Source organism: Betta splendens, chromosome 2 (assembly GCF_900634795.4).
Source record: "Betta splendens chromosome 2, fBetSpl5.4, whole genome shotgun sequence".
In the NCBI taxonomy this organism is placed as follows: Eukaryota; Metazoa; Chordata; class Actinopteri; order Anabantiformes; family Osphronemidae; genus Betta; species Betta splendens.
Window position 1 is genome coordinate 10,804,309 of NC_040882.2, and position 16,417 is coordinate 10,820,725.

At 43.6% G+C, this 16,417-nt stretch overlaps 1 protein-coding gene across 26 annotated transcripts in view; it reads left to right on the top strand.

Moving 5' to 3' along the window:
* The window catches only part of dmd (dystrophin), a 192,541-nt gene that overhangs the window by 166,006 nt on the left and 10,118 nt on the right, over positions 1–16,417 (top strand). For 19 of the 26 annotated variants that reach the window (XM_055507119.1, XM_055507109.1, XM_029129737.3 and 16 more), the window contains 10 exons: positions 7,459–7,520; positions 7,762–7,836; positions 9,249–9,450; positions 9,546–9,631; positions 9,792–9,949; positions 11,118–11,284; positions 13,000–13,111; positions 13,532–13,668; positions 14,017–14,055; positions 15,074–15,139. In XM_055507119.1, the coding sequence (XP_055363094.1) occupies positions 7,459–7,520; positions 7,762–7,836; positions 9,249–9,450; positions 9,546–9,631; positions 9,792–9,949; positions 11,118–11,284; positions 13,000–13,111; positions 13,532–13,668; positions 14,017–14,055; positions 15,074–15,139 (1,104 nt within the window). Of the gene's footprint in view, positions 1–7,458; positions 7,521–7,761; positions 7,837–9,248; positions 9,451–9,545; positions 9,632–9,791; positions 9,950–11,117; positions 11,285–12,999; positions 13,112–13,531; positions 13,673–14,016; positions 14,056–15,073; positions 15,140–16,417 lie in introns of those variants that run through there. The other 7 variants (XM_055507121.1, XM_055507106.1, XM_055507114.1 and 4 more) reach the window with 2 other exon arrangements.

The following is a 16,417-nucleotide window of genomic DNA, read 5'->3' on the forward strand; positions in this document are numbered from 1 at the left end:
CTGCAGCACGAGAGCAGGCCGAGACCTTTCACGTCACAGCAGTTTGGCGGTGGGCGAACCCCCCTATCCGTTCACGCAGCTTATCATCATATAGAAGCGACACTTGTGACACAGCCGTCATTTCCGCGTCACTCACGCCCTCGGCTCTTGCAGCTGACGGACAATGCAGCACTTTGCGTGTGTTTCCAGAGCAGCAAAACACAACCAGTGATTATTTCCATTTCAAATTCATCTTGTACTTGTACTTCTTGCGCTGACAATTGGCAGCTTACTTCAATTGGCAGTGCTTCAGTGTAATTGCTTGTTTTGCCTGCTCAATAGTCCAGTCTCTAAATATGTATGACCCCTATTGAGGTTTATTATGTGACACACAAAAATACTCTGTAAAAAATTTTAAATCGTTTATTTGTCCAATATCGGGGCATTTTAATCAAATATCTCTGCAGACGTTCTCTTCACAACCTGCGGTTCTGGTTCCCAGTGAGACCCAGATGCCACATGGAGCCTAATGGGAGCTTAATTAAAAAATAAATGCGCAAAAACAACCCACCAAAAATGGAGCACACTCCAATAGAAAATCAAAACACGTAGCGGAAGCACTAAAGCTGCGTTTAAGCTCTCAAATGCTCCGGTTTGTCTGTTTACGCTGCTTTGTTGTTCCTCTGCTTCATGTAAATGGTTCTGCAGTTGATTCCTCGATGTCGCTGGTTTGGGATCAGAGCCAAAAAATTATCTGGTTCTCTGCTCCACACAAGATTTTTTTAGTATTTCCTCATATTTGTCTTTGTAAATGAAGTCAATGTCCAGCTTAACCCAAATCAAACTCCTAGTGATTCTGATTCTGATTCTGAAGGTCTGCATCATGTGTGATTCGGGTCGTATGTGGTGTTTAGTTACAGTTGGAATATATTAAATAGATGTTCAGTTTAAGGAATGACTATTGTTATCATCTCAGTTGTGCTTGAGACATTAACAAGAATAAGAAATTAATCAGTAGATTAATTGGTACAGACAATAATTGTTAGTTTAACCTCAGATTAAAAAGCAGCAAATCCCCATAACCAGCAACCTGGAAATGCGGAAATAATTTTTCTGTTGATCCATTAAGCAGTTAATCCACTTACTGTTGTGGCTCTGCATATACTTATTAGTTTAGTTGTAGTTAATTATTTTATTCATTCATTCATTTAGTTGAAGCCTTTACGAAGCTGCAGATTATTTATTATATTTAATTAGATTAAACCAAAGACCCCACATTGCAATTGAATGACCTTTGTCTATGTAGATTATGAATAACATTTAACGCATTTTTTTAAATCTTGAATCTTGAATTTTGTTCCTGATCTTAACCCATCACCATAGTTCCTACAGTACAGCTGCTGTAAAAAGCAAGCGTCTTGGTTGTTTTTTGTTCCTGATGAGAAGAATTGACGCATGCGGCTTCTTGAACTACAGTAGCATAGCTTTCATAGCATTTTTCTGTAAGCGTCCTCGGTGATGCTGTACTTGTTGTGGGCTCTCTCTGGCTTCAGTCTGGTCTCCAGCCTGTGGAATGCAGCTCAGACTGAGATCAGGTGACTCACGCAGCCAGTCAAGGATAGTCCACCTCTTCACCCTGAACATGGCTGCGCTCGCTTTGTGAATGTGTTCAATAAATGCACTAACCTTTCTTTGGCTAATCTGCTAATGTGACAGTGCAGGGGGTGGCCCCAATCCATAGGCAGTTATCAGTCATGCCATCATTTCCTTCATTTTAATAGTTTGATTTTACTTCCATCAGACCACAGAGCTTGTTTCCACAACCCCAGTAATGAAGCATTTCTGTTGATAAGCACATACTTGCTTAGTGGTTAAGTCCTTTTGACTCAACCAACCCACAGCCACTTTCACGTTGGAGGCACAGCAAAGTGAGTCCATGTAATCCATGCTTTCAAAAGCCACGGTTTGAGCTGAATTGTCCACCTCATGTCGAACAGCCTGCTAAACTGAAAAGCACCTGACCTTCTAAAACACCACTGGGTCAATTTGCTTAATGTAAGCAATAATAGAGGTACCAGCACCTCAACTTCAGCCCATTTAAAGACTGACCTGAAATTGAAAGGTTTGACACTCGGTGGCCAATAATTAATTTCAAATAGAAGGTGCTGAAAATCCAGACCCCGCCTGCCTGTGCTGTAATTACAGTTGTCCTTTAGCTGTGAGAGATATCTCCAGCTCACAAAAAGACTTCCTCTAATGTCCCGCTGAGGAATATCTCTCTCGTGCTCCTCCGCCCGCTCGCATCCCTGAAGGTTACAGTCTGGGCTCATTCACATGCCTGGTGCACAGGAGACGTTTTCATCGTTCTCAGGCTCCAAGACAAGCGGAGGAAGGAATCACCATATCACATAAACCACCTTTAATCATTCATCCAAGAGCAGTAATTGACTGCACGGAGAAGTGACACTTGTGTCTCTGTGTGAATCTTTTTATTAAAAATGCATGTCTGTCACTGCTGCATACAATTATCGAGTTGCCTTTTAACTGCAATATGTTGCACTGTGTGTTCATACGTGTGTGGGTGTGCTGTTGTTTTTGCGCAGTTGTCTGTCAGAATGTTGGCAGTTCCCTCCAATGTGAGTTTTATTTTTTGGGAAAAAGCCTTGAGAAACAATCAACTCAGATTTTCCTTCATGCACACTTCCCAAAATGGAAACGATGACACTGTGGACCTGTTGGCTCGTGTTACTCACACTATTCTCACATAACATGAAGTGTATTTTTATGCTTTTAAGTCTTTTTTTCCTGCTTAACCACAGTAATTGTTGACCTGCTCTTTGTAGTGCACCTGAACGCCACCTACATAGACGCACTTAAAGCCACAGAGCTGATGCTGAGTAGCTGACGTGGATGAGTTAATTTCAGTGTCAAAAGACTTTAAAACATTTTTTACTAATATTTCTTTTTTATAACAACAGTTAGATGTTGAAGCTTAATGTAGCAAATAATTACATTCACAGTTGGGTAATCTGCTTTTATTTAATCTTTTTTCCGAAAGGGTTTATTGTAGCAATACCTTCCTTCTATCATAATGTTAAGATAAATAAACACAAAGTGTTGAATTAGAAAGCAAAACAACAATCACAAAATCACATGAAAGTAACTACTAATTATTTTCTCTTGATTATTATATCTCATATTTCATTTTATCTGACACAAATATTCAGCTGTTCTTCCGGAACCTATGAATGCTTCTCTCATTTTTAGTTTACTGTTTTAAAATTTCAAACAACCTAATCAACGTTAGCCACAGTGTGGGTTTAATGCTAATCACCGGTGTTAATACATTGTGTTTCAAAGTCAGACGTGAACACAATAAGCCTTTGTTACGTTGGGATGTTCGCATAGCGAGTCGGAGCATATTAGCGTGCTCTCATTAGCATTTAGGTTAACTGCATGAAAATAACGTGACTGTAAATGTGTTTTTAATTATGCACCGAGGCCAATTTGTATTTTGGCCGTCATGAGATGCATTTTTACCATAAATGCCCATGAGCAGCTTTACATTCCTGAGTTTCCTTCCATTATTTACACATCCTCCTTCTGACCAGCTGCAGACCTACTTAAAGCCTGAACAGCTTTTCGCCTTTTATTAAGACTCAGTTTCCTGTAGACCTCCTCCTGTTTGGTGTATCAAGTACAAACAACTGGATAAACCTAGAAAGACGTGCTGTAGACGAGCTGATCATGTGCAGTATCTATAACAACTCGCATGTTTTACTGCACTACTACTATCAGAGATGTATATATGATAAGAAAACAATATAAGAAATATAAAAAAAAACAATGTAAGTTTTTTTCCAGGTGAAACACTCCACATAACTGAAGTACCCTTTTCCTGTTCACGTTGCTAAATCGTGGGTGTGGACTGTGGCTGCTGAAAGCTTTTCCCCTCCCATGTCGGCTTCAATCAGATCACCTTTGAGCAAAGCACTGTCTCTCTGCCTGCTGTGCCGGAGCTGCTTACAGTGCAGCAGTTTATCTTCTGACAGTTAAAGATGCATTATCAACACTTTGGCTTGTCCTGGGGCTACGATGCGTTCCCTTTGGAGACGGCGCATCTTTCAAAGAGTGCGCTGTACTGTTTTGTTGTTGCTGCTGTTCGTTATTCCCGCTGAGACGTGTGGTTTGAGGTGCGTTTTGTAGACTATCGGAGCAGTGTGTGTTTCGGTGCGGCGGCGACGGGAATACGGCGGCGTCTTTATGAGCGCGCGGCTCTGTGAGGACGAGGCTGCGGCTGCAGTGGGTGGTGGAGACGGATGCGCTGTTGAGGACAGGTGGGTGGTGTGGCAGAGATAAGTGCGGCGGGGAATATGAGGTTTGAACCTAATGCAATAGTGAAATGTAAAGCGCCGCTTTATTAATCCCTTTAGGGAAATTGTTTTGTGGCCGGCCTCCCCTCCAGAGAGCGGAGGGGAGGAGGCACGGATGTTTAAAACTTCCAAGACGCTGGTTAGAATCCAGGAGCGAAGCCGCAGCAGTCGGGCGCTGCGTGGTCATTAGCATTTGTCCGAGAGGCTCGGAGCAGCGCGCCAATGATGAGCTGAGTGACTGAGCTGCCCTGGGCGTAGAGTGGCTCTTTACCGCGGGACCCCGCTCCTCATTATCTGGAGTGGGAATGTGGGAGAGGAAAAACAAGGGCGGTGCGGTTAAAAAAAGCCAGCGCATAGATTGTTATTTGTACAGTATGTGCTTCTCAGTCTCAGGTCAACTGCAGGTGCACTTACGTATGACCAACTTGACATGTGTGCGCTTAACAAGCTGCGCGGGTTGTGTTTCCGCGCCGCCGCCTGAGGCCAGAGGAGCGGGGGGGGCTGGGCTCTTAAACAGCCCTGACGCGTCTTAGCCGCGTTTGCTTTTGTTTCCACGGATCCGACGACACGTGTTCTGCGGTCGCCCACTTTGTACACCTACGATCCCCACGCACGTATACGAGCACAATCGCACACCTGCACCGGAGACGCCGGAGTCCTTGGTGCCGGTTTAGCTCCTGCAGATGGGAGAATATCCTCCCTCTGGTGAATAACTGCGACAAAATGACTGTAATATTTAATTCTAACTGGTGCTGAATAGTCATTTAACTGCCCTATATATAACTCTGTGACGAAAGCCTCACAGTCACTGATTGACACATACTCTTAAATGAGAAACCACTTTCATTTCCAGGATTGCAGAGAGCCAAATGTCTGCTTATTAACCATCTGACATATAAAGTGGAAGGCGCCAGAGAGCGATTCTGTGTCTCTGTGAAGCTCTTCTCAAATATTTCATATGCTCCGAACAAAAGAAAATATTTCCTTGCTGACGGGACGTGGCTCAGTTCTCTGTGCACGGCAGCTGGCGCCGTAATGATCAGACTTACAGTGGCCTTCATCTGACACCAATTTAAGGTTATTTTCTTTCACCGGGAAACCAGTTTTTCCTTAAACAGACATTAGGTGAAATTAGCTGTGTTGGTACAATAACCATTTCCACAGCCGTTAAACAGAACCCATCACCAGGAAAACCAGCTCTTTGCTTTATGGTAACATTATCAGTGTCTGACTCCACTTAATGAAGGTAGATTCGAATAATTTCCCTGTGACATTTGAAGCTGGATGTTAAGGAGGCTATAATTAAATAAATATCATGACAAAGAAAGCTCATAAAGATCGTGACAACGGGAACGGTCTGCAGCAGATACTAGACCGTGTTCAGGGGAGCAGAGCAACAAACAACAGAAATAAACAGGAACCAGCACTTGAAATACTGAACAATCTAACAGATCAGATCACAAGAGAGGTGAAAGTGACATGGAAACCTCAGTAAGTAAGACACACATTATCTGTAAAATAAACTTCTTGTGTGCTTTATTTTTTGGTTGTTGCTTTAAATCAGGAAGTTCTTTAAGGTCACATAAAAGTTGCATTGAAAATCTGATCTGTTTGAATTGTGTTGATAAAATCTAGATAGAGTATCAGTCACGCTGATATACAGCCGTATCGAATGACATTTAAAATGAATGATTAACGTTCTCACTTAACTGATTAATCACTGAGTTTACTAAAGGCCAGGAAGCAGTGAGAAAAATCTGTCACTTTCCCAGAAGCAACGGCGCCTTGTATCATCCAACCACCTCCAATAGAATGGAAAGTTTCAATTCTCAAACTATTTTAATTTCAACAGGTAGACATGAGTGTCAAATTGAAGTATATAGTTGTGTACAAAATGCATTTTTACTTTCATCCAGACGTGCAATGATCATTGTCTACACAGCTCAAAGAGCACGAAAGTGCAGGTTTCCAATAAACTAAGGATGATTTGTTTTGTTCCTATTTTGGCTTTTTCATTATGCTCCTCTCTCCTCTGAATACTTTGCTGTTCTTTGTACCCTGTGGACATTTCAATAGCTGACAGAAGTGCTTAATTTCACCAAGTGCAAAGGGTCACAGCGAAATTGACTTGGTTAATTAGTGCTGTCACACGAGTAGACATATACACAGTGCAGGATTGACAGGACATGATTCAGCAGGGGCCCAAATAATACGAACGTCTGAACGGAGCCTGAATGCTTTATGATTTATTGTGGTACAGAGCAGAATACACATCCCTGGGGCGTGAATCGTGCGAGCACACGTCCTTTCCAGTCATGCGGGCGATCCGCTCATCTCCACACATGCAGAGCCACGTCTCCCGTGAGTGGTGAGAGAATGACACAGCGGCCGTCTCTCGCTCCTTCTCCCTCTGCGTCGTCCCTTTCTTCCCTTTCTTCCGCTGTCACCCTTCCCAGCTGCCGCGATGCGAAGAAGATGGAGTCTGAGCGGATTTGTGTCAGAGCGGCTTGTTATTTTGTGAAATTATGAGATGGAGGGAAGCAGCAGGATTAATGTTAAGTGAAGGATTTTGGGTAAACTGATCTTGGCGACTGAGATTCGTTTCGATCTTGCACAAAACGACTTTGTGTCTATTTTTATGTAGGCGCAGGCATCAGTGAACAAACAGGAAGGCACCAGTTAAAATATTACATTATACGTACAGAACAACTGTTTGGGTTAGAGCCGGGCTTCCACTCTACGCTTATCAGCCTTTCTATGAAAAACCCATCATGGTCATATTATGAGTTGGCTCATTTTTATTATTTATCCAACTGACTGAATTTTAACAGGAGGATTCTGACCCTTACTGTTAAAAACACATCAAAGAAAATCTAAATTTACACCTAAGAAAATGTAATTAATATGTTTAATATTCACCCAACTCAACATTGACAAGCTCCATGTTACATCCTTTACTTTTAAGTATAGTAGATGTTGTTATCTCTACTTCACAACTACAGACAAACGAGGTTTGAGTTAACAACTGACCGATCAGTGTGTTTTCAACTTCCTTGTGTGAATATGTGCTGTTTCTGACCCCTGTGTGTCCGTGTGTCGCCCACAGTCACCAGACCCAGACGACATGCTGGGACCATCCCAAGATGGCTGAGCTCTACCAGTCCCTGGGTAAGAGGCAAACTCTCACACGATGCTTCCGTCTGCGCTTGATCCACGTCGTCTGCAGAATGTATCACTTACTTGACTGCGAAGCAACACGCTGTCACCTCCTTTCACATCACGCCGCGGAATGACTTCCAGGGTGAAATGAAGCCATTACGCGGCCGTGAGCTCCATTGGAGCCGGGGTGATTCAGCGCCGTCTCATCCCTCTCGGATCGGGTTTCATCCTTCGTTCTTTCTGCTTTCAGCTGACCTGAACAACGTCCGATTCTCAGCCTATCGAACAGCCATGAAGCTCCGGCGCCTGCAGAAGGCTCTGTGCTGTGAGTACTCTGTCTATATATAGAGTACGTGGATATACCTCTCCTCTATGTGTCACGCTGGGGTTTTGTGTCTTACTTTAAGTACACTCCTCCCTCCCACACTCATCCTTAGTTCTTCCTTTTTGGTTCCTCATTTCATTCCTTCCTCCCTTCATCTCCTCATCATTTCCTTCTTTGTACAGCCTTTTTTCCTCCTCTCTCAATGCCTCTGTTTCCAGCTCCGTCCTCTCTCCGCATCCATAGTGTGTTTACTCATCCTCTCGTCTCTCGCTGGTGGATCTGTAGAGAATGTTACCCACCTACCAGCTCTTATGAGTGTGATATGTTAAGACCTACAGTGCGTATATATATATATATATATATATATATATATATATATATATATATATATATATATATATATATATATATATATATGGTTATTGAGGGTTTTCTAAAATTGAACACCGAGATTTGGTGATGTTTTAACACTTTGCATTAAAGCTGCAGTTGCTTTTCTTTCTTATTATAAATATGTTGTAAAGTATGACTGTGTCAGTGCAGCGCATGGAAGGAAGCAGAATAGATTGATTTTGTGGCTTTAAGCCTGCAGCACCTGGGTATCAGCTTCAGCTCAGAGGAAAAAAAAAATTATGTGATGAAAGTTGATGATGGCTTCTCTGAAAATGAAGGAGGACTTGAGGCGACTGATGATGAGAATTAGTTTCCGTTTTGCCTCAACTGTCTGTGGTTCTGCACGGAACATAATAAAGGCAACGTGCTGAAGATCAGGATGATGTTTGGTGCGTGAAGTCATGGGTCATTTTTACTATCATGCCTGTAAATTGGGTGGTGGTGGTGGTATTTGAGCATGAAATTGATAATTGTAGTATTTGGACTCTGAGTCCCCTAGGGCTCATACGCAGTACGAGCATGTGTTTGAACGCATGCAGAACCTATTTAAAACTCTCACTGTAGTATGACTAAATTCGAGTTGTTGGGTGCGAGTCGTTAATACCTCCGCCTTAGTCACAGATCTCATGGAAGGTGCTCTTGAGCCAGGCAGCTGTTTTAAGGCCACTAGAGTATTTTATTCACTCCTGTTGATTGGCGTGCTTTTTGTTGTTATTACCTTGCTTTGAGTTGAATCACCCGCTGTTCCCGGATCAGGTTTGGCCCTTTCTTGTCATTCACCAGCTCCCGTCCTCTCTCTCTCTCTGTCTTTTAGTGCACTTGATGAAGAGAATAAGTAATGTGGTAGTCTATTGATCCCTGGAGTGCAGTTTTCTTCTTACTACTATCCTTGAGCAGCGTTGCACTCAAGGACACATTGAGCTTCCATAAACAGTTTAGCCTGGTTGAAGGGCAGTGTGAGCGCTGCAGTTGGACACACTGTCACCTCAGATGTGTGTGTCCTCCCTGTGTGCGTCCAGTGGACCTGCTGAGCATGCCGATGGTGTGCGAGGTGTTCGACCAGCACAGCCTGAAGCAGAACGAGCAGCTGCTGGACATCTCGCAGCTCATCACCTGCCTGACCAGCCTGTACCAGCGGCTGGAGCAAAGCCACTCCAACCTGGTCAACGTCCCGCTGTGCGTCGACATGTGCCTCAACTGGCTGCTCAACGTCTACGACACGTAGGTGTAGTGAACTCCATGCACACGCACACACGCACACACACGATCGCAGGTTTTTGTTGGTATTCATTATCTAACACATTGTTTCGTCGTAGTGGTCGCACAGGAAAGATCCGGACCCTGTCATTTAAAACTGGAATCATCTCACTGTGCAAAGCTCACCTGGAGGATAAATACAGATGTAAGTCATGCAGTTGCAAAACATATTATTATAATATTTCCTCTTCTGATTGGGCGCTTTCTGAAATCGATGAATGTAGATAATCAGAAACGTGTGTAATCCAATTGTTGTTGTTGTTGTTGTAGTGAGTCAGTGACATCACCTTTCCCTCCTTCTGCAGTCTTATTCAGACAGGTTGCCAGTGCGACCGGTTTCTGTGACCAGCGCCGCCTGGGCCTCCTCCTTCACGACTCCATCCAGATCCCCCGACAGCTCGGCGAGGTCGCCTCCTTCGGAGGCTCCAACATCGAGCCCTCCGTCCGCAGCTGCTTCCAGTTTGTACGTCGCACCGTCCGCGGCAGCGAAGCACACAAGCGGCCACTTCTGTTTGAGTCACATTTACCTTTGCACGGCTCTTTAAACAGCTTTAATGAATGAACACGCACCAGTAATACGAGAGGGAATGTCCAATCTGCAACGGCCTGTGTTCCCGTTTGCGCCGATGCCAAGGCCCTTCAGATGAAGGCCACTTATTCCCACAGCCCCAACAAGCGTCCAAGCATTTGTTTACGTCAGGTTTATATATAGAACAAAAAGTGGATGGTCACTAAGAGCTAAGCAGAACTAAAGAGCAAAGCATCAATAACACCAAGGATAATAAAAACAAGAAGGGAAACAAGTGCATCACAGTCAGTTCAATAAACGGAACCAGAGGAGGAGAGCGTGTGTGAATCGAAGCATGAGGCACGAGAAGTAATTGAACGACGGATGGAAGGAAATCAAATGAATGAGATGTTGCTGGAATGGAAACATAGACATTTTCAGAGTTTTTCCATCAAATGGTATCAGCCCGGCTCATCTCTACCTGCTTTTTCTGTTCCTCTATTGGAAAATTATCACCTCCTTAGAGGGGTTGAGGCGGTATTAGAGTATTTTTTAAACGCCTGATTCTCATGAATTCAGAACAGCTTTGTTCACAATCTTCAATCACTTTTGCTTGTTGAAAACAACATCATAGCAGTCAGAAGACATTGTGCTGAGTTTTTATACCTTTTAATGTGACTTTTTATGCACAATTTTATATAATACATTTAGACCCCCAACATTATGTGCATGCTGTATTCTTAGTTTCCGGACAATTATCACAGGCTATAAATAGCAAACAAATTGAATTAAACCACAGTAGAAAAAAAACACACTGCTATCATGAATTTCTATACAGAAATAATTATTTTCTGACATTATTTGGCTGCTGCTGCACTCTTCTAGATACCGACTTACCCTGCTGATGTCAAGCCCTCTGTTCTCCACCAAACAGTATTTGTCAGTACAGTGAGTTTATTAGTTTTTGACATTATTGACTTTGACCAGGTTTATTCAGGTTTGTCTTTACCACAACAGCATTGTGCCTTGAACATTGTGAAAAGTGAAGCAGTTTCATCTCTACCCGAAGGGAGAAACAGATTTTTCTTTTTACAATCCATGTGTTTTTAACATTTGATTTCAGGCCAACAACAAGCCTGAGCTCGAGGCTGCTGTGTTTCTGGACTGGATGCGTCTGGAGCCCCAGTCCATGGTGTGGTTACCCGTCCTGCACCGTGTGGCCGCCGCGGAGACGGCCAAGCACCAGGCCAAGTGTAACATCTGCAAGGAGTGTCCCATCATAGGATTCAGGTCTGTGCAGACATGTAACAGCACAAAGTGGAAAAGTCCCTATTATTCAGCAATTCTGTGTTTTATAGGCGATTGCTTGAAACACACCTGGCTGATCCAAAGTAATGAGCAGAAATTGGAGCCATTTTACTGTAGAGCATCATATTCATCTAATTATGCAAAGGGCAGTAAAATGCTAAATTAATTTCATTTTCAATTAAGACCCAATTAGAATAAAATGAGAATAATTCTTCTGTGTGGTGCAGAATCAAACCCAAATTTCCATTACTTTCTCTTTTATTGCTTTGATTTCTGGTATTTTCCTTCACATTTTGTTCAGACATGTTGTGTGACTCATATGCGGAATCACAGGGTCCTAATCTGATTTATGCATACTTAAGATTCTGCTCACTGAGTCTCAATATCTGCAGTTCACCAGAAATTAATCACACAGTCTGACATCGCTTTAAATGTTATCTTCAAGTCAGCAAACGAGGCCTTTAAGCCGCGCTGGCAGCGACTTAATGTCAGCCAAACACTGTCCAGACTAAAAGGCGTTTGATGGATGGATTGACAGTTCGCGCTGACTCCTGTTCATTATTTTAGACCTGTCATGACTAAGATTTTGATTCGGTGCTGGATAACGTTTCCGTCGGCCGTAGTGTTTAGTGCTAATTGGCAAACGTTAGCGCTAACACTGAAACACTGGCAGGTTGTGCTAGCATTAGAATTATAATACAGACGGTTGTGGAGATGCCTTCGTGACTCGGTCTGATGTGAAATGAACTTGTCACGCAGTGTGAAGGCACCGTGAGTCATGACTCGCTTGCTTTATTAGGATTTGTTTTAGCATCTGGCTCCTTCGCTTCTGTCACGGTTTGGCTCTGATCCGATGATCCGAGGCACAGTTGGCAGCTGTAATAATGTTTTCCAGTGGTTAATGGTTCCTATGTGACAAACCAAAGCCTTGACACAACCAGGACCGCGTCATCCACCTGAACGAGAGAGACAACGCGAACGAACACGGAGTTGAAACACGTCGTTTTATCCACATAACGAAAGGCAACTTTTGCAAAGTCGGGAGCGCGGCGAGTCGGGGTTTGCAGCACCCTGCCGTCAAACTTCACAAACGCGTGAAGAGTTCTAGGATGTGATTTACTTCTATTAGTATTCCAGTCAAATCACATTACCTTCGCCCATCTGTTCGGTGGGATTTCACCCTGTCAAGCTCCTGCTGTGAAGAAAAGCTTGTGAGCCTTGTTGTCGCCTTAATCTAATCCAGCAGCAGTAGCGGGGCAGTAAAACGGCCCACTCGCACATATGAATGATTGATGGTGTGATTAGAATGACAGCACCACTGTCATATTCGTAACCCCGGCCCTTAAAATACTGCAGGAACCCAGGAGGCTTCCTCCTGCAGAAGGTTGGGAGCTGTAAAGGGAGGTGTGTCCGCTCTATTGTTGGTGGGTCCCTTCACAACAAGAGCAGTGATAAATTTTAATGAAGAGTCCCAGGGCTAGAGAATAAATTCCTCATTTAGGTACTAGGCTGAAGGAATTTTAACTACACCTACCAAGCAGAAAACACAGCCGTAAATTCCCCTCTTGCATTGATTCTCCCTCTTTTCTTCTTTGCTCTGTCGTGTTCACACCCTCCTCTTTCTTCTCCTTCCGTGTCCTCTTCGCCTTGTTGACCAACCTCTCTCTCTCCCTCTCTCTCTCTCTTTCTCTTCACAGATATCGGAGTCTGAAACATTTCAACTATGACATTTGCCAAAGCTGCTTTTTCTCCGGTCGGGTTGCCAAGGGACACAAGATGCAGTACCCCATGGTGGAGTACTGCACTCCGGTACGGACGTACAGAGGATATGAAGGGAACTTTCACTTTCCCAACACAAAGCAACACTGTTTCCTCTGCTTCCAGGCTGTATCTTACTTAAATGTCAAGCACATAAAAAAGTCGGCAATTGCACAAATTACTCCTTGAAACTAGACACTAGATGTTATTTCCCACCTGTACAGGAACGGTTAAGGACTGATTTCTTTAGTTTGGTCCCAGGGCTAAAATAAAGACACCCAAACCCTGGCTGAGAGTCATAAATCAGTTTCCTCTTTCTTGTAACTGTAATGACACACTCAGACCCGACAATGAGGGCATTCACTTCAAGTCGCAGGGGCCTGAAGTAGACGAGCGGCATGTTCTGAAAGGTGTCCGTGCCCCACACCCACGGAGTGAACAAAGCCGTCTTTGTGCCCTGTCTCTGCCCAGACTACATCAGGGGAGGATGTCAGGGACTTTGCCAAGGTGCTGAAGAACAAGTTCAGGACCAAGCGCTACTTTGCCAAACACCCACGCATGGGCTACCTGCCTGTCCAGACCATCCTAGAGGGAGACAACATGGAAACGTGAGACACACAACTCACACACACACACACACACACACACACACACACACACACACACACACACACACACACACACACACACACACACTCTCTGCAAATAATCTCAATCATGATCAGATTTTACACGATTCCTAAAACGAGTTCTGATCAATTAACTCTCCGTCATTAGTGATAGCTTGTCGTTTTGTCTGAGTGTGTCCATGCATGTACTCGTTTAATTCCAGCTCATATGTGATCACACTGTCCTGAGTCTGGTCTCACTTCCTGCTCTCCATGCTGCTGCTTCTCTCATGCCGCAATGTCCGACCACTTTCCTGTGTCACCATCTCACGTTTTTTTGTCTTGCAGTCCTGTCACTCTGATCAACTTCTGGCCCGTAGACCATGCGTGAGTACACACACACACACACACACACACACACACACACACACACACACACACACACACACACACACACACACACACACACAGACAGCTGACATACAGTCACACGTTTCATTATTTCTATTTGAAATACACGTGAACACACCAAACATCCATCTGTTTCTCAGTCATTGTTTGGTGTCTTGTTTGGAGTTGTGGCAGCTTCGCATCTCACAGCCTCCTGCTGCTGCTTGACCTCAGTCACCCTGCAGCTCTGTGATTCAGAATGAGTCAGAACTGTCATTCTGTGATTAAACATGGAACAGAAATACAGAAATTCAGACTAGTATGACTGATTTCATAATATAAAATATATTTCCTACTTTATTATTTCTCATCTGTGTTTTGTAGCTTTAATGATTTTGTGGAAGGTTCAAGTTTCATTTTACTAAGAATCCAATACACTGAGACGAAGTGATGAAGCTGATGCAATATACACTATACACATTAATCAGTGAAACACGAGTAAATGTATAGAAATTACATTGTGAGTAGGTAGAAAAAGCATCCCAGTTTCATCATTAGCCTGTTTTCTTTCCTCACCTTTACTTTGAGACTCATTTGTTTTGTAACCCTCTTAACAGGTAGAACTTCCACACATCAAGGTGCCCTTGTAAAACACAACTTTTCATGGTTTGAAAATCTCAAGGACTAAAACACTGCAGTAGAAGTTGTTAGAATCCCCAGGAGCCTCCTGGTTAATGATGCCAAAACACTGATCTTTGCCTCAGAAAACGAGGTGCGAGATCTGAGAGTCGACGCTTCTTTTAAGTGAAGGCAAATGTATTCCAAGTCAAAAGTGCAGGATACAAGCAGGAGACGTATTTACAGAGGGTTTCACATCTGTGCCTGTGCTGTCGCTCCACTCGTGACTCTCTCGTGGATTCATGTGCACATGAATGTGTGTGCTGGGATTAATAAATCCCTCCTGGTTTCATTCACGAGCTCTGTCCTTCTTTTTGTCTCTCTCTCTCTCTCACAGACCCGGGTCGTCCCCTCAGCTCTCGCATGACGACACGCACACTCGGATCGAGCACTACGCCAACCGGTAACGCACCACAGGCTTTTAGCGGTGGCCCATCAAAGCGTGCACGCGCAGTGCTGCCAACAGGACGCCGGGATGTAACCTTCCCCGTGCTCTACTTTCCCTGCTCCCTGCTGCTGTCCTCAGCCCTGCATGTGTCAGAGATAATAGCTCCTCCAGAGAGCTCCAGAAACATATTTGATTGATGTGGTTTGGAATAATGAATTTGAAGAAATTGCTAAAACACAGCGCACTGTCTGTCGGCTCCCTCGCTGTGCTCATGCAGCCGTTAACTCACAGGGGATCGCTTGCCCTAATTTTTTGCTGACGTAGTTCTGGAGAACTTTGAGTCAACATTCTCAAGATCATTCAACTCAGGAAATTCAAAAGTCGATCATTAAAGCGCTTTAAAACCTCTTAGCCATAAATGATTTTTTTAATACCCTGGAACACATCTGATTAAACCCACCAAGTGAAACTTTCCCCACCCACCAGTGTTCTGTAGTTCACAGCAGCTGAGTAGATGTGTGAGCAAAACACAGGCTTTGTGTGTTTTCTCCTGTTCACAGCTCAGTGAGTTTAGTCTGCGTAGCCTTATTAAATGCTAATAAATGCTGATGTGAGCCTTTCATGCACGTCATATACAGTCAGTGCAAAATACACCTCTCTCCACTCCTGTGTTACAGGGTAAAATGGTTAATGGTGCAGGAAACTAAACTCTATCTGGGATGAAGTGTATGCAAAGTTACACAAACCATCGGAACCCTAAACATTGTACCTAATTATTCACTGTGGTTTCTATCCACTTCTGTTAAATTTGTTTTTTCGCAATCATGATGAAGGTCTCATCAGTGTAGGTCAAGATTTTTCTAATTGTATTTGAATTACCAAGGTAAAGAGCCTTACAGATAATACAATGGCCATAGTCAATAAGCTGCAGTGAACTAATAATCTCAATGCAAACTACATTTAATGTGGGGATAAAGGTAAATATTTTATGGCCTGATCACATATAGTATAATAATCAGTTATGCGATGGAAGAATCTGACAGTAAACTACACTCCGTTTATTAGATACAGGCAGCTAAAACAATTTCAGTGCGATAAACAGTGACAGAGCAATAAATCCTGCCTTCGTGAAGGTTTCTATCTGAGGACGCGCTTACACAACAGAGTCACGTCCCCGTGTAGCAGCTTCTACAGAAACCGAGCAGTGCAACCTTCAGGAAGGGACAGTGCTTGGTTTCAGCCAGCTGCATTCATTGAGCTGGCTGAAGCTGTGGTATCATAAGTTAATGACGG